At 40.4% G+C, this 18,416-nt stretch overlaps 2 protein-coding genes across 2 annotated transcripts; both read right to left on the bottom strand.

The window, feature by feature from the left end:
• Positions 1-632: 632 nt before the first annotated feature.
• polg2 (polymerase (DNA directed), gamma 2, accessory subunit) lies at positions 633-8,110 on the bottom strand. Its single transcript, XM_036570143.1, has 8 exons — positions 7,452-8,110; positions 6,996-7,113; positions 6,566-6,671; positions 4,811-4,996; positions 4,333-4,473; positions 3,998-4,078; positions 1,662-1,762; positions 633-1,566 (listed from the first exon to the last, which is right to left on the bottom strand). Exons 1-8 carry the CDS (start codon positions 7,861-7,863, stop codon positions 1,401-1,403), a joined length of 1,311 nt encoding a protein of 436 aa, XP_036426036.1. The 5' UTR covers positions 7,864-8,110; the 3' UTR covers positions 633-1,400.
• A 1,055-nt stretch (positions 8,111-9,165) lies between these two features.
• On the bottom strand, positions 9,166-17,492 carry LOC118807940 (probable ATP-dependent RNA helicase DDX5). The gene is made up of 13 exons (XM_036570141.1): positions 17,321-17,492; positions 15,124-15,292; positions 14,922-15,018; positions 14,607-14,740; positions 14,423-14,488; positions 14,186-14,327; positions 13,776-13,936; positions 13,370-13,542; positions 13,056-13,166; positions 12,580-12,641; positions 12,437-12,496; positions 10,499-10,720; positions 9,166-9,984 (listed from the first exon to the last, which is right to left on the bottom strand). The coding sequence occupies exons 1-13, from the start codon at positions 17,359-17,361 to the stop codon at positions 9,554-9,556; spliced, it is 1,869 nt and encodes a 622-aa protein (XP_036426034.1). The 5' UTR covers positions 17,362-17,492; the 3' UTR covers positions 9,166-9,553.
• Positions 17,493-18,416: the final 924 nt, after the last annotated feature.

The raw sequence follows: 18,416 nt of genomic DNA, 5'->3' as shown, positions 1-18,416 counted from the left end.
TAGGGTCAAAAATTAAAAACACAAGAAAAATGTAGGACATGGGTTCTTTAACCAAATATATTTGTTTACAAACAAGCAAAATTTCTGTATGTCTATACACCCTACGACTTACTCCCTTCACCCCAGGCCCAGTGTAGCCAATTCATCTCTATAGGCTCAAATCCCCCTGTGTTTACTAACTATTTATTTAAAAATAAATAATATTCTTAATATCTCTACATTCTACCTACATAACTTTCTAAAATCGTCTAAAAAAAGCAGTTAGTTCAAAGTCATAAAGTAAACAGATTTTAAAAAGCTGCAAAACTATACTTCAACACCACCCATATCATGTATACAGAGCCCCTAATGTAACACGGTGAATATTTTTTGGCAACAATTTAATATATTAATGGCCATAAGAAACATAACTGGTGGCCTCAATATATTCATTTGTGGCCACACCTTATTAAAAACAAATCACCAGGTCACCTTCGGGGCTCTGCTCATTTACCAACTGAAGTTTATTTAACATTAAAATTTTTTCATTCAGTATGTGTTATTGTTTATGCTACTTGGAAACACACAAAGTTGTGATCCTCAACTTTCATCACTTATATGATAAAAACATAAATAAGTAAATAAAAATAAAATACATAGCTTGTTGTCTTTATTGGCTCATAAAAAATTTTGTACATAACTTGCTTTCAGTATGTTTGACACCAAACAGAAATGTCAGTTGAGCAAAGGTTTCAAAAAAGCATTCAAAAAAATTCTAATTATGCGTAATGTATGACACAGGCAGACCGAGTAACACAAATGCAAGTAGATAACACTGATCATAAGAGACTGCATATATGAAAACTAATCAGAATCACTGAACAGATTCCCCTCCTGACTGTAATCATCAATATGAAGTACAATCTGCTGTTAAAGTGGTAGTTTGGCCAAAAATCAAATTTACACAAATTACCCCGCTTACCTCAAATGCAGTCAGTGAGGCAAAACATGTTTGTGTCTGAAGTTCGCTCCTGTGGTTTTAGCACTGAAGCTAACAAGCAATAGAAGCTAACAGTCACCAGTTAGCATTGTGCAAACTGCAAACTAAATCATCACACCCTCACCTCATACTCCCTGTGTTGAGTTGTGAAGTAATATCATATCACAGTTAAGTCTGACAGTGTGGGCCAGTTTCCCCAAACATGGCTTAAGTCTAGCCTTGGACTAAATTTCAGCGCCAAGAGCCAATCAACACTGGATATTTGTGTCAGTCTAGGCTTCGGGGTCTGGGTCTAGGAAACTGGCCATACGTGACATACTGTGATCTATATACAGTCTGAGGTCTTGAAGTCTGAACTTTGTCCATATATTTTAGCCTCCAGTCCAAAACTAAAGAGGTTGGATCATTTTAACTCAGCAGTTCAGATGTTTTCCGCAGCAGAGATGTATTTGAGGAGAAACTGTTTGATCTCGGAGATGTGCATGGTCTCTTTGACGGTGGTGTTGCGGTTGCGGACCATCAGGAGTCCATTCTCCAGCGTACTATCAGTAATCATCACTGTAAACAGCACACCCATCTCATCGTACCTAAGACAGGACAGCAAAGACAGACAGTTAATGTAAAGCCACGGTGCCTTTCAGGTAAACTTATTAAGTGTTTTATAAACTAAAATCATTCTAACTTGACATGTAGACTCTCCATGGAGGAATATGTGGTGTCCAAATATCCAGGCCATGCAGAGATTCCCGCTTCCAGAAATTCCTGAAGCAAGCCCTCACAAACCTTAGGAAGATTTGAAACCAAAGTAATTCTCAATCACAGCTGAAGTCTTTTGAAGAAAGTTTCAAAAAAGATTTAGAAAATATGGCCTTGTTAACTTAAAACCAAACATTCACGTGTAATAAATCTGTTATTACTTATTTTATACCAAAAACTATTAAAGGGGTATTTCAGACTAAAACTAGCAATTAACATTTTATTCTATTATTCCACGTTATATAATATTATGTAGTGCAGCATCGCAGCCCTCAGCCTCGCCAGTTTGACAAAATTCGCAATTTTGTGTCCTTTTCGTGTTTTTGTCCTTCAGTTTTTTCTCAACAATATCCAGCATGCATTACACAAATTAATCATACAATCACTGGGCTCATCCAACACAGTAAAGAAACCCTGACTGTAAACACAGTCACCGACATAGACTAATAAAACAGACATGATCCACTAGATGGACAAAAGTTTTGGGTCAGACCTCTTAATCATTAAATTCAGGTGTTTCATTCAGTCCCATTGCCACAGGTGTACATTTGTGACACTTTCACTATGCACTTCACACTGTAATATTGCTGCAACTCCTAGTTATGTCTATAGTCATTGTGCTTTTAGACTCTCTTACCACTCAGTGCCTGCTATCATTTAAATACAACATATCTGTCCCATATACTATGTAAATATGCAAACAGATATACTTTTATTTGTACTCTCTTATACTTAACTTATGTCTATTTTTATTTCTATTTTTTATTTCCTGATTATTATATGTAAGTTTATGTGCAATTATATGTCTTGCTACTGAAACACTGCAATTTCCATCTTTCCATCCATCCATCCATCCATCCATCCATCTATGTGTATAACATCAAGCACCTAGCCATGCAGTCTGCCTTTACAGACATTTGTAAAAGAATGCGTCGTTCTAAAGAGCTCAGTAAATTTGAGTGTGGCACTGTAATAGTCGCCACTGTTAGTGAAATTTCCTCCCTCCTAGGTCGTGGGCTGGAGGTTAGGTAACCAGCCTTATGACCGGAAGGTCGCCGGTGTGCATGTATGTGGGTGTTTCACTACATGGATGGGTTAAATGCAGAGGTCTAATTCCTCTGTGTGCAAGTTGGCTAATGGTTCTGAATTAAATACAATTCAATTCAATTCCATGATCAACTGTGAGTGGTATTATTGAAAAGTGGAAATGTTTAGGAACCACAGCAACTCAGTCACAAAGGGTCAGATCATGTAAAGCTAAAGAGCGGGTCGCCGAATGCTGAGGCACATAGTGCATAAAAGTCACCAGCGATCCTCTGGCATTAACAGCAGCACAAAAACTGTGCGCCGGGAGCTTCATGGCATGGAAACCAAGCAGCTGTATTCTGGCCTTTCTTCAACAAATACAATGGTAAGCGTTGGATGGAGTGGTGTAAAGCACGCCTCCACTGGACTCTGCAGTAGTGGAGACGTATTCAGTGGAGTGGCGAATCACGCTTCTCTGTCTGGCAGCCTGATGGATGAGTCTGGGTTTGATGAATGCCAGGAGAACATTACCTGCCTGACCGCATTGTGCCAACTGTAATGTTTGGTGGAGGAGGGATGATGCTATTGGGTTGTTTTTCAGGGGTTGGCCTAGGACCCTTAGTTCCAGTGAAGGGAAATCTTAATGCTTCAGCAGAGCAAGACATTTTAGACAGTTCTGCTTCTAACTTTGTGGGAACAGTTTGGGAAAGACCCTTTTCTGTTCCAGCATTACTGAGCCCAAGGGCACAAAGCAAGGTCCATAAAGGCATCGTTGGGTGAGTTTGGTGTGGAGGAACTTGACTGGCCCTCAGAGAGCCCTGACCTCAACCCCACCAAACACCTTAATGAACTAGAACTGAGATTGCGAGCAAATGCTCTTCTGAATGAATGGGCAAACATTACTCCTGTAGGTGTAATGTGTACTTTTGTCCACATAGTGTATTTAGCTTCCTTGCAAGAATGTATTAGCCAGCTTATGGGGGGGGGTATTCTAAACCGCCCCCAAAAACCCACCCTAAAGCCCCTGAATTTTCCAAAGGTTCCTCCCACCTTCAAGATGCATCATCAGAAGGGGGGTATCCTAGCCTTTATACCATAAAATCTTGCTCTAGAGACTATTGTGGCACCAACATAAGAGGCAGGTTTACAACAGATATAGCAATGGTTAAAATGTTAATCTTGACTAAATTGTCTCTTTAAGTCTTTCTGAAGATTCAACAACAAGATATCGGTTACCTGCCGTAGCTCAGAGGTGGATCCCCTGCCCATGTCCAGGGCTACTTTAACAGGGGCTAGAGTAGGATGCAGTTTCAGCACCTGTAAGAAATTGAAGAAAAAATATCTATGCAGAGGCCATATGCTTAGACTTTAGCTTTCACTTAAATCCTACAGTCCAAAAAATGCTGATGTATCGCTGTCTTTTTGTGGGATGTGATCCAATCCTGATGCCAAAATGCATTGAGATAACGTCTTTGGAAAATGGAAGCCGCACAGCAGGGAAGCGTAAATGCGGATAAGGAATTATGGTTATTTTCATTTGCAGAATGTGGAGAAAGTGCACGTTGGCTTACCTTTCTCTGATAGAGTCTCCGCTTGCTGTCCACTTTTTGGACGTGTTGTAAGGAGTTAAACAGAAAGGCCAGCACTCCTCTGTCCACATTCGCACTGACCGAGAGAACGTGAGGCACAACTGACCTCCTCCCATCCCTACACTGTAAATACAAAACAAGAGCAAAATAATGAAAGGTATTGTTTTTATGACTGAGTAAATGTGTGCATAAAGAAAAAAGGCTAGTTAGTTGTTTTTAATGACCAATATTTCATTGTTGCATAATTAAACCCTTGTGTATTCAGTAAAGCTTTTAAAATAATTCTAAATTGTGTTAAAATGATCAAATGAAATCATGGTGAAATTCGCTTAAAAACTGGATTGTTGTGAAATTGACACTTGCACAGCTTACACTACTAAATACAAGAGGAGCAAAACATCAGACTAGAACTGATTTTTGCCAGTGCCACTGTATAGGTGTGAAATATGTTGATGTTTACCAGTAGTTTGGCTCGGCTGCCGTGGTGAGTTTTGAGCAGCTTTGTGTCTCCAAAACTCCACAGAGTCTCCAGGGTTTCGGAGCCCGAGGGGAACTGATAGAGAACCTTCACTCCACGGGACGCCCCCTCCTTCAGCTCCTCACTCAACACGTCACAGACGCTGAAGTCAGATGGACCTAAAGCGAACTACAGCAGGAGCAGGTTAACCGCACTGAAATCAATCAACAGAAATACTTTAATAAAAAGGACAATAAATATATAAAAATAGAAAAAACAAAACCACCTAATCAAAAAGAGCACTGAAAAACTTACACTCTTTCACTTTCAACAAAGTCATCTAAAACTTATTCTAAAACTCCAAAATTTACACATATTTTACACATAAATTTTTTTAGGGGGGTGGGGGGGGTGGGATTTTACTCAATTTTCTCCCCAATTTAGTAGTTTCCAATTCCACCCGCTAGTTAGGATTCCCCCAATCACACAATACTATCAACGCCAGGAGGGTGATAAGGTCAAGAGCCAACTGCCAGATCTTCTACGTCAGCTAACAGATGCCTGCGCTGACTGGCATCGCATTGAGTGATGGGGGGAGAAGGAGGGGCCATCCTACCCACCCAGAAAGCAAGGCCAATTGTGCTCTCTTGGACTCCCGGCTACGGATGGCTGTAGCATCAACAGGGATCAAACTTGCGATCTCCTGATGATAGGGCCAACGCTTAGATGGTTGCGCCACTCAGGAGCCCCATAACGATTATTAAACATAAAGAGGCACTCGTTCTTTAGTTAACCCAAATTTAATGTTGATATGATTCAATCTCTCGATTATTCAAATCACTGGAAATGAACCAGTGCTGGAAATTATTCAAAACGTACACACTTAAAAATGATGGTTCTTCAGTAAAGAAAATGTTTCTATATAGAACCATGAGCAATCAAAGAATCTTTTGCATGATTAAAGGGTTCTTTGTATTGTGAAAGCGTTCTTCATATTGATGGAGAACGTGCTGTAGACGGTTCTATTTAGAACCTTTTTGAAAAGGTGTCTGTATACAGAGTACAGTATGTCACGTATGGCCAGTTTCCCTGACCCAGATCTCCAAGCCTAAACTAAAACAAATGTCCAGCGGTGATTGGCTATTGGCGCTGAAATTTAGAGAATATGCTGTATATGGTTCTATATAGAACCTTTTTCAAAAGGGTTCTATATGGCAACAAAAAGAGTTCTTCTATTGTGTCAAGCTTGACATTGTAACAACAGAAGAGCCCCTTTTGGTGCTATATGGAACCCTTTTCAAAAATACAGCATATTCTCTAAACCATATACAGCACATTCTCCATCAATCCATAGACACCTTTCGCCATGCAAAGCACCTTTTAATCATGCAAAGGGATCCTTGGTGTTCATGGTTCTATATTAAAGAACCCTTGAGGTACCATCTTTTTTAAGAGTGTAATTAAAGTGTGAAGTGTAACGCACATTCCTACATGTGTTAAAATGTAGACATAAAGATTAATTGACTAAAAAAATAATGCAGCATTTTCAGTCTTGGTGACTTCATACTACAAGTCCCTGAGAAACTCTGGGCTAAATGTGAGGACTTGTTAAGGCAGGAACAAACAGAGTGAAATTTCTAAAGAAATTCATCAACCTCAACGAAGGGGGCGCTAGTGTGCTCATCAACATCAACAGACAACAAGCCTGTCGTAAGCACATAAGCATTAACATTTGTTAATAAGAGTAAATCCGCTCACTTTTCTCCACCACTGCAGTCTTTGCCGTGCCCAGTAGTCCAGCCACTGGGAGGAGGTCCGAGGGGAGCAGAACCACACCAGGGATGCCTCGGTCACCTCAGTGAAACTGCCACACCACAGAGGGTGGATTAAATACTTGCATATGGATTGCAACAAGGAGTTAAGGCAATACAGGAACAAAATCTCTTTCACATAATCCCAATTAAAACCTATTATACTAACCAGAGATAAAAGTAATGAGTGAGGATTAGCCCTTGGATTAAAGTGCAATGTCAAAGGTAATACAGGACACTGAGAAACCAGCCAAATATACAGTTAATTTTGTGTTTTACTTATGTTTTAAAGTATAGTGCACATTTATGCTGACATGTGACATAATGATAACAAGTGAAAGTTAGTGAAACAACGAGGGGAAAAGCTGAAGCCTCACCAACCGATTGTATCCGAGCGCTCGGGTTCAGGGTGGTAGCACAAACCTGTTTCGGCCAGTCCAAACGGCAGCTTCCTGATGATGAGCTCCAGAGAGGGGACGAACTGCTCCAAGGCACCTGCAGTTCAGAACATAAGTGATAAGTATGCAGCAGGTGTTACACTAGTAAGGACCACCCTCCACACCCTTTTCATCCAAAAGCAGGGGCTGTTTAAATTGAAAGGATAAAAAGATGCTAAAAATGGTCATGTAAAATTAGTTTGTCTGTTTCTGATACATAAAGGCATAATACACACATATAGCAAACTATGTAAGTTGATCTAAGAGGTGAGATATATACAGATATACATATACAAACGTTATAAGTGGACCCAAAAATGTAGAACAAGGGCCCCTCAAAACTGCCAAAAAGACCATTAATTCATGAATCAGCACCCAAAGCCCAGATCCACCCACCTTGGAGGAGACTAGTCCTCAAACTCTGGTTATGCTGAAACAGTTTGTGCAGTCTTTCCTTCAGCTGCGCTTCTGATAGATCCTTCAGCTGCTCCCCCAAAGCTTCTCCGTCCACAATCCTCAGAGTGCCCCCGTCTATGGAGCTGCAGGGTGTGCTGATCCCAAACACTTCTGGTTTTAAACTGACCACTGCAGCCCACCACTGCTGCAGGACGTTCCTCTTCAGCTCTGTCCCCAGAGGACCGTAAGTGGATCCTCTGCCTGCTCTGCCGGAGCTGATGTAGTGCTGGAGCTCCAGCATAGAACCTCCGGACTCACACCTCCTCTGTTGAGGCGACACTGAGGACACTGAAGGCTTTAGTGTCTCTCGGCTGAGGAGAAAGAGCCGTTTTCTCACGCAGTATGTAAGCATGGTTCTTCAGGTTCTTCAGCTCTGTTCTCCACACTGTCAGCACCAGGTGCATGAAGAGCTAACAGTTATCTTAATGCAGCAGCTGGGTTACCGCTGCCTAGACGGCTTTTTTGGATCATAAAGAGTGACTATATGCTTCTTATGCTTGTTCATAATTCAAACCGAGAGCTAAATTTAATAATATTTTACTGAAACTCCCCGATCTCATTGAATCAAACGAGCTGTTTTCATCCCACAAACACGTGAAGCGGCGCCACGGAAGTGCTATACGACTTCCGGAAAGAAGTCCCTCGCGTGTTTGTTTTTAAACTTTATTTATTTATTGCTGTGCAATCTGTTTACAGATATTTCGTTTCTCAAGTTTAAATATACTTATTCAAAGCTTAAAATTAAAATAGCGTATGAAAAATGCTATTGGGAATGAAAAAGAGGTTTATAAATAAAACATTTTATTTAAAGAGTAAGAAAAGTGATGTGTGTGTATATATATATATATATATATATATATATATATATATATATATATATATATATATGATCTATAAAATACATGTCTTCACTTTAGACCTTTATATTCAAATAATGTATTTTGTGTTAATACGGCCACAGGTAAATAGTAAGTAATAGAGATGGAAAATTAATGGGTGTCTTTGGATAAAAAACCTTTAGAAGATCAAAAGGATGAATTATGGTTCATTATTCAACATTAATAATTTGTTTTCTGCATCCCCAGCACCTTCACACAAAATATACTGAGTATATATACTGTGTTTTTTTGTTAAACTTTTTGCAATATACACAGACAAATCAGGAAATTTACAGTTGGAAAACTTATGTTAGGTCTAACCTTGATAATGGGCGGTGTGGTGGAAGTATTCCACTCCATCACAACTGCAGTACAATGTTTTTTTTTTTCCCCCTCAGTGTTATAGACACTTAAAAATTAACGTGTACCAAATGTGTATGGGAAAGTCTGAGTGTAGTACATGAACTACATAGGACAAAAAAATGATTTAATATAAAATTTTCAAATTTATCATGCCCCAAACGACTCTTCTACCTCAAAAGGCAAAAGTATCATTTATGCAGCATTGCTTCAAAAGTAATTTTTATAATAAACCATATATACTTCATAGTATGGAAATTAATTTATAGCATGTAAATATGCAAATTTTCTTTTATAGTACAACAACTAAAGATGCATATTAATTTTTTTGCATGTACATTTTAAACACATTTTACAGGATATAAATGTTAGATTTATTGTATGCAGTTTACAAACATAAATGAGTCAAACACAAGTGTTTTTTTCCTCCTTTATTGTGAGGGTCCATGCGTGGTCCTCGATTCAGGTTTCTAGACATACCACTTTGAATATACACTAAACCAAAAATGTGCATTACCTAGTGAAAATAAATTACTGAGGAATGTAACAAAAGAGACAAAATGAAAAAAAGAAAAATCAAGGATGTACAGCTGTTCCTCAGCTGCACCAAAATCACATGGACTTGTTTGTAATTGGCTGGGTGCACTAATAAGCAAACCACCAGCCTCGCTGTAAGCAAAATAAACAGTACAAAGGATAATAATGAATAATAATAATAATAATAATAATAATATTAATAATCATCTTAAACAAGACAGTTACTTCAGTATCAGTGTGTGCGTCTGTGTGCAGCCTGATTCTAGTCTACTGGGGGAAGGCAGGGGCCATGGGGTAGGGCACCATCGGCTGGGGGGGCTGTTGGTGGGCCTGTGGGGGCTGAGGGGGGTTAAAGGGGAAAGGAGGATGGTTCATTCCATTCTGGACTGGAGCTTGGTTCCCCGGGAACGACTGGTTCTGGAAGTTCTGACCCCCGAAGGCATTGGGCGGGTTCCCCCCGTTGCCGTAGCTGGCCTGTCCGTTGCTGCTGTAGCCATTGCTGCTGTAGTTACTGTTGCTATTATTACTTTTGTTGTAGCTGTTACCCCCGTTATAACTGCCGTTCTGCACCTTTGGTCCGCTACCGTAACCCCTGTCAGAATCTCTATCCCTATAGCTACCGAAATCTCTCCTACCCCCACTGGAATACCGGTCCCGGCGGTCGTCCTTGTAGCCTCCCCGACCACCTCTGGAACGACCTGTAGGACACAAGGTACAGAAAGAATGGTTAGTTTTACTGTACGAATATGTTAAAAGAAAAGCACATTAAGAATGCTGTAAAGACACTCTGGCCAAAATGAATGGAGAAAAGTAGTTATCTGTTGTAAACATGCCTGCTCGCCTCTTGCAGCAGTGCCACAATAGGCTAGAGTAAGATTTTTCCCCCCTTTTGAAGATGTATTTTGAAGGTAAACTACTTCGGGGGGACGAGCTATTTTAAGTGGCCCCCCAAAGATGGCATTAATAACAATGCTGAAATCCAACACTAGCTTTTACTTAGTATTGACTACATATGGATTTTGGTCAAACAAACAAGAGCCACAGAATCACAAATATAACTGAACTCCACCAGTGCAACTCATGATACAATGGTGAGGATAGTATATTAGATAAGCTCAGCTAGTCATTTCCAAAACATGCCTTTCTGAAGTCAAGTTAGGATTATTACTACTCATTTTCTATTGCTGCCACAGATTCAAACAATGTTCTCACCTCCTCGGTCCTCGGCCATTTGCAGAAGCTTGGGGTTGATGGCCTGGTTGGCCTCACGGAGGACAGAGATGAGGTCGTTAGCCTGTTTCATGTTGTTCGGTGTAAAGAAGGTGTAGGCTGTGCCCGTTTTCTGACTGCGGGCCGTACGCCCAATTCGGTGGATATAGTCCTCAGAGGAGTTAGGGTAGTCATAATTGATGACAAATTTCACATCCTCCACATCTGTAAAACGTTGCAGTGTGGCAAAAAAGGGGAATGCGGCAACATTTTTTTTGCACACCGCAACAGCCACACCAAAGAAAGACAAGTTAGCAAACAGCAGAAAATCTGAACAATTACTGGATACTGAGCTGCGCTGGAAAAAAACAAGGAAGTGTTAAGGCACAAATCCAAAAATTAAAAAAGAAAAGAAAATCATAACTAGCTCCGTGGGAACACTACCATGGGAAGAGAGAAAGGATGCACACTCCATTTGCTTTTACCCAGAAACCAAATAAAAAAAAAAAATTACAAACAATGATCCTAAAACGTCTTCCACCCCCCTCCCACTTTCCTTCTTTATTAAACCATGAGAATAAACTGCTTACCATTAAGGAGTATGCATTCACTAGTCCTTTCCCAATGCAGCCAACTCCCCACAAATTGTCAAGTGACATCCAGGTGCTTCTAACGCAGTAGGGCCACTATGCGCACTGTTGCCTCCTCATGTGCCGACAGACACAGGACCATTCAGTTGGCTTTTTGGCTCTACAGGTCCTTTTATCTTTTTTTTTCCCTTCAGCACACTCATAAGAAGCTTGCTAATAAAGGCCACACTGCTGTCTTGCCCAGACCAAACAGACCGTGGTTAACGTGAGGGCACCCAAAAGAGCCAAAAGGTACAAAAATAAAGGGGAAAAAAAACACCAGTTGTCGCTTAGTTGTATCCTTCCCCCTTCTGTTTGAGCTATTACTGAGCGTCAGCAAAATCCCTCATCACAGCCTCGTCTAGGCAAGATCTTCCCAGAAGCCAGTGTTCACTTGAGAAAATGTCTCTCGTTGGCAGGTCTCGACATGACTTTAAAAAAATGCAGGCGAGGGAGGAACTTCAATCGTGGAATTGGATTTGTTGTCGTTTTACTCGTTTTTGAGAATTACTTATTTAAGATTCGAACTTTCTGCTCCACTGTCTACAGGTGTCCCAGAGCCCCTTTACACATGTGCCAGTTCTCACCAATTGTAGTACAGGAAAAATAAAAAGTTGAAAACTGCTCTCTCCATTTCATGAACACCAGCACTTTGAGTAAGGAAAAAAATATTGGATAGGATTTTTAATACCTTTGCTCGCAAACTCCATGCTTCAACAAGCTCTGAAAGTAAAGGATCTTTCCAAATCTCAATCAAGCGACTATTTGCCATACAGTGCTCTTACAAAGTGCATGCAAGGCAAAGAACAGCAAAACCTGTAGTAAGCCTCTTTTTCGCTGGTATTTAGAGACAGAAACATGGCTGGATAAGCTGCGTTACCCAAAGGTGTATAAGGTGTATTTATAATGTAATCCATGGACAGAGAACAGATGTGTATTGTTACAACCGAGTATCAGAGCAAAGGCTTAGCCACACTGCCTTATTGAAGGTTACTGGCACACAGAGCTGAGCTCGGACATTTTTTAAATTTCACCTCTCTAAGCGACTGGGTGGCCGCCAGTCACGCACTTCCACTCCTCCTTCCCCCTCTGCCGGCCTTGGGGCTTGTCATGCCTAGGCCCTGCCACAAAGACTCCACCTTTAGGTGAGAAAAACTCAGAGAATGCATAGAAAAGTTAAAGAAAGCAAAATCACTTTCTTTAAAAGTGAAACAATGTTCTGCTTTTGTTTTTGCTGTTGGGGCTTTGTTTAAAGGACAAAAAAAAGCAAGAGACGACAAAGTGGAATATCATCTTAGGATGAGATACTGACCTAATCCACGAGAGGCCACATCTGTAGCGATGAGGATGCAGGCTTTGCCAAATTTGAATTCTATAAAGGGGAACAATAATAATTGCAGGAAACCTGACGATTTGCACCTGTATCTCTGAAATGATCCATGTGCAGCGTCTTACCATTCAGAACCCAGTCTCTCTCCTGCTGGCTTTTATCTCCATGAATTCCCATGGCAGGCCACCTGGAACACAACATATTTGTAAATTAAAACTAAATTATGAGTTAAGTAATTACATATCCTACACACATTTTTTGCAAGTCACATTCATTCAGGGGTTTGATATCATTTAGAACAGTGGTCACCTACCCTCCTCCTGGAGAGGTACTTTCCTGCAGAATTTAGTTCTAACCTGCACCTAACATGCTGCCTTCCCCCATACCTAATAGTAAAACATGTGATCCAGCCAATCAGGGACTTCTTAAGAAGTTAATTAGCTAAAGCAGGAGTACCACAATGTAGATCTCCAGGACAGGGTTGGTGACCACTGATTTAGAACATCTTTTCTTAGCACTACTTCCAACAAATCACCACAAGCCAGAAGCTTAAACATTCATAGGAATGACAGCCTAAATTGTGCAAAGTATTTATTCTTACCCATCTCTCCTCATCCTCCGTGTCAGTTCATCACACCTCCTCTTGGTTTCCACAAAGATGATAGTCTTATTCTCCTTCTCGCTCATGATTTCCTCCAGCAAGCGGATCAGTCTAAAAATAATAATAATAAAAAAGATAATTACTAGATCATTACCATAACTAAACATTGTATGCAAACAGTAAGTGATTTGATAAGACAGCCCATAATGTTTTAAAGTAAGTGTTTCTCTTCCTAATTAGCTCACATTTTGCCTGTTTGATCTTACCAAAAGTATTACCAAAATTGTTTTCTCCACACACAAAACTTGACTCACTTGTCATCCTTCTCCCCGTCGTTGCAGACGTCCACGATCTGCAGGATGTTGTGGTTGGCACTGAGCTGTAGAGCACCAATGTTGATCTGAACATACTCCTTAAGGAAATCCTCGGCCAGCTGGCGCACCTCTTTGGGCCAGGTAGCACTCCACATGAGTGTCTGTCTGTCTGGCTGTGAAACAGAAAGAAATACAAGAGAAGTTATTATGGTGTTATTATGGTGATAGTAAAAATCCACCATCCAATAAAAAAGATGAACAATAAAAAAGCTAATAGGCTGCCAGTTTTTTTTGTTTGTTTTTTTACTTGTATTTTCTAAATGAATGCCCTTTCAATCATAAACCACTTCAATTAAATATAGCGGTTACCCATCATTAATTTTATGGCATGTCCGCGAACACTCACCCGGATCTGATCTACAATTTTGCGGATCTGTGGCTCGAAGCCCATGTCCAGCATGCGGTCAGCCTCGTCCAGAACCAGATATGTGCAGCGCCGCAGATTGGTCTTTCCTGCCTCCAGGAAGTCAATCAGACGTCCAGGAGTGGCAATGCAGATCTCAACACCTGGAAAGGATAAATAAACATATTACTAACAAACCTGCAAACAAATGATACAGAAGGACACAAGACTTTTCATACAGTTCAATTGCAGCTCAGTGACATTTAACCTTAACAAAGACAAAGAATTAACTACTGATGCCTTGTACATGCAGTTCAGTAACATAAGAAAAACTGTAATCGTCAGAATATATGTGAAGCAAAAAGCTATGAAAACAAACAAATGCAGGTGTGAAACCCAAAAGTCAGTTTCACCTCTCTCGAGGTCCCGGATCTGGGGTCCTTTGGGAGCTCCTCCGTAGATGCAGGTGGACTTCAAGTGTGAGGCTCTTCCGTACTCTGCAGCGACCTGCTGCACCTGCTGAGCCAGCTCACGAGTAGGCGCCAGCACCAGACACTGCAAAAGGTGTCACAGGTCAACCACCCAGCCTACAGCAGCTAACCACTTGAATTCTTGAAAATGAGAAATATGAGGAGTGCAGCAAAACTTACAATAGGTCCATCTCCACGCTCAAGAAATGGCTGGTGGTTAATATGTACAATAGCTGGCAACAGGTACTGTAAAGACAAGAAAAACGTTAACTCTTTACCAGTGCCCATCAGGATGGCCAGTAAGTGACAAGGACCAGAAAAACAATGTTTCAGAGATGAAGGGATTCAAATTCAAATAACTCACGGCAAGTGTTTTTCCAGAGCCAGTCTGGGCGATGCCGACCATGTCTTTTCCGCTAAGGGCAAGAGGCCAGCCCTGAGCTTGTATAGGGGTGGGCTCAGACCACGCCTGTTTGTTAATAATCTCCATCACGTAATCTGTAACGTCAGAATATATTTTAAGAAACTTCATACTTAATACTTTACTTAATACATATTTTAACTTACTCCAGAGCAGTAGATGGCAGTAATCTTAATGTTTATATGTCAATGAGCTTATAACAGCTTATAACAAGCAGAAAGTTGAAATATTGAGTGTACATGAAACAAATCTACATACTGGGGAAGGTAGCTTCATGGAACTTCATGACAGGCTTGGGGCAATCTCTTCCTTTCACTGTAACTTCTTTGGCCCTGCGGTACTGTTCCACCTCTTGCTGTTTTGCAAGAAAAGACATTTGGGGAAAACCATCAGTCATGGGGTTTCAGACATTCTAAATACTAATATTTCAAACGTGCAAAGGATCAGGGCTAGCACTAACCATGGACCTCCTGGTGACATCAGGATGCTCCTTGTAGAAGTTCTTCTCAAATTTGGGAAGCTCATCCAGGTTCCAGTGTCTCTTACGGAGCCTCTCGCCAGGGTTGCCGAATTTTCCAGTAGGGGGGCCACTGCGGCCAGAGCCGAACCGGGGAGCACCGCCGCCATATCTGTAGAAAAAGAAGCAGAAAAGAAAAAAAAAAAAAGCATAAAAATTAAAGGAATGAATCACTGAAAATCAACTTTACGCCATGTTCGCTTAACCTAAACACAGTCAACTGACATTGTTTGAAACTTGCCAAGAAGAACCGTTCAGTGTTGCGACAGGAACCAGATGTCTGAAAAGTTTAATACTTCTGAGTTACTACATGAAACGGTTAGGAATTCACTACCTGATGTCCGAGACATTGTGTTATCATTTTTCTTTTCTTTTTTTTTTTTAAAAAGGCTTCTGTCTGACTTTATTTAAGTCCTTTCATGTCAGAAGGGTGCATGTAAATGGTGGCAAAACAAAACAGTTCCCCAAAGAAGACTTATTTCTTCAGATTTATTTATATCCACTTTATGTATAAAACCTCAAAAGGTTTAGGAGTGTAAATAAAATGGCCACTTGCGTTGTAGACATTGACCCCTGGTTCCTGTCAGCTACACTGTAAAACACTCCATGTTGTTAAGTTTCTCTTCCACAAACTGATATTAAAAGACACCGAACGACTTTGTTTATATCTCAACAACTGAATTGGGTCAAATTTTTAAAAATTTGGTGGAATTTCCCTTTAATTTCTTAAAATACCTGAATGTTTCAGTCCTTGAGATGTAAACAAAGTCATTCAGAGTGGTTTAATGCGAAATGTTTAAGCTTACAGACTTGGATTTCTTTACAGTGGTGGTGATAGAAACCAGGGGTCGCCATTCTTACAACATAAATATAGCCATTTTATTTACTATCCAAACCTCCAGTGAACCTACACGTCTGAGGTTTTATAAGTAATTTGATTACAGTAAAAGAGCGATAAATCTGACAAGTTTTCTTTAGGGACTATTTTGCCTTACAACGCCCTGTATGTACCCTTCCGCCATGAAATAAATAGATTAAAATATATTTTTACGGCAAAACCTTATCACCAAACTATCATAAACAATGTGTCCGGCATCGGGCAGCATATATCTAACCGTTTCATGTGACAACTTTCTGTGAGGGAGCTATCAGAGGCATTAAACTCTTCAGACGTCTGGTTCCGATCACCACCACTGTAAACAATTCTGACCCGGCGTATTTCTCTATAACGGCGCATTTCACATCACCACTCGGGATGACTTTGTTTACATCTCATCCATTTGATTATTTAGAAATTTTGAAAAATCGGTGGAATTCCACTTTAAAGTCAAACTCAGCCAAAACCCGCATTTCCTACCCGTTACGTCTGATTACCACTCCCATACAGGCGAGAAGCCTTGCAGTTCAAATTCGCCCGTTTATTTAAAAACGGCTACACGGGAGAACTGAGTTATGAATCATATTAGAAGTTGGGTATCGTGATGTATTTATATTTTTTCGTTCATGAAAACCTTCCTGCGCCACATTTCTGCAGCCACGTCGCTAAACGCTGCTGCCGCTGCCATTTTAGCTCTGAGGGAGTAGAAGAGGAACAAAAGCAGGCCGGCCGGCATTTTGAATCCTCCACACATTTTTTTACAACCACTTGGTGACCCTGGAGACAAACCATGACCAACAACAACCCACAAAATACTCCAATGTTGTTGATATAAACATGAAAGTCATGATATATATGCTTATACACTAACGTTAGCGCGAAGCTTAAGTCAGCTTCTTATTCGAATTTCCCCGTTCCACCTTAAATGGTGCAGAGGCGACATTCTAGCGCCTCCGGAACCAGAACACCAGAGTGTAACTGCTGCAGAATTTAAGGTGGAACGGGAAATTCGAACAACAGGCCGGCAAATAGAAAGCCTCGTCATACATACGCCGTTTGACAAGCTTACAATCGCTTTCTAGCATCAGATATATCGATTTTTTAAGAAACACAGAACTGTATAAAGTTATAATGTTCGTTTTTTTCGCCTTAGAGACGTTAGTAAATGTACATGGGTAACGTTAAGTACAAAAAATCGTTTGGCTCGACTCGATTCACTGCTTTATAGAAACGGTGAAGAAATAAATAAGCCCCCAAACTCACCCCCTATCTCTTCCACGATCTCTGTCTGAATATCCAGGCATAACTAAAGCTTAAACGGAAGAAGAAAACTTAGAATAAAGCACAAAAATATAAGTCTTCCTCTTCGCCGACCTCGTTTAAAATCACTATAAAAATGGCTTCGGAAAAAGCCGGTCGAAAAAGAACCGGTTTCAGCGGCTGCGCGCCTGCAAGTTACGTATCAATCCGCTCCGCCGGCAATATTTTTAACCCTTGGAGGCGAACGATGATTTGCATGTCCTTTATGTATTCAGGTTTGGATGCTTGACATGCATATTTAATAATGTACGTCGACAATATGAATATTACACAAAAAACGTTTTGGCTTTTTCTATGTTTTAAAGCGGTCGTATCTGTTCATATTCGAAGGAACTAATTTCGTGAAGGCAAGATTGGAGCGGAAGGATACAACGGGTGCTTGGCGAGACCAACGTCAGCGGTCACTATGGAAGCGTCATAGGTTTGTTTCAGGTTTGTTAGCTTTTTGTTATCTATTTAATCTTACATTAAAATAAAAAAAAACGGAAAAAATGTCAGAGAAATTATTATCTGACAAAAAAACGAGAGACTTGAATTTCTACAAGTAAATTAATAAACAGAGATTCGGAAAGATCTATGTTCATTTTTTTCATAAAATATATTTGTGTTGTAATATGTACCTATGACAAATGTACAGCCGTTTGTTAATAGAGTTTCATAAAAACTCTATTCTAGACGTCATTCAAGAGCTTCAGCCAATCGGAACAATCCTCGCGTTTTAAATGTCCTTAGCCGTTCCCATACTGTGTTGCCAGATTGGTTTAAAGGGGAGCTCCACCGATTTTTCAAAATTTCTGTTTAATTCAGTTACTGAGATGTAAACAGTCATTCAGCGTGGGTTGATGTGAAATGATTAATTGTAGAGACACTTGCCAATTTAGATTTCTTTACAGTAATGGTGATAGGATCCAGGGGCCGCGTTATACACCGCTAACACTGTCATTTTATTTACCATCCAAAATCACCAGCGAACCTACATGTGTCTGTAGGTTCACGTGTGATGTTGGTGATGGTAAAATAGTGGTAAATCTGGAAAAAT

The sequence above is a fragment of the Colossoma macropomum genome, unplaced genomic scaffold (assembly GCF_904425465.1).
Source record: "Colossoma macropomum unplaced genomic scaffold, Colossoma_macropomum, whole genome shotgun sequence".
NCBI lineage: Eukaryota > Metazoa > Chordata > Actinopteri > Characiformes > Serrasalmidae > Colossoma > Colossoma macropomum.
Note: the sequence above shows the minus strand (reverse complement) of the source record. Positions and strands in the feature narration are given on the sequence as shown.

Bases quoted from the DNA above. Each gene is read 5' to 3' on its own strand.
- polg2 (XM_036570143.1), bottom strand. From the start codon at position 7,863: ATGCTTACATACTGCGTGAGAAAACGGCTCTTTCTCCTCAGCCGAGAG. The intron at 4,079-4,332 runs GTAAGCCAACGT...AATTTCTTACAG, and splicing joins GGAGACTCTATCAGAGAAAG to GTGCTGAAACTGCATCCTAC. The intron at 1,567-1,661 runs GTTAGAATGATT...GTCCTGTCTTAG, and splicing joins ATGGAGAGTCTACATGTCAA to GTACGATGAGATGGGTGTGC.
- LOC118807940 (XM_036570141.1), bottom strand. From the start codon at position 17,361: ATGCCTGGATATTCAGACAGAGATCGTGGAAGAGATAGGGG. The intron at 14,741-14,921 runs GTATGTAGATTT...CTGACGTTACAG, and splicing joins CCATGAAGCTACCTTCCCCA to ATTACGTGATGGAGATTATT. The intron at 9,985-10,498 runs GTGAGAACATTG...TGTGTCCTACAG, and splicing joins AATGGCCGAGGACCGAGGAG to GTCGTTCCAGAGGTGGTCGG.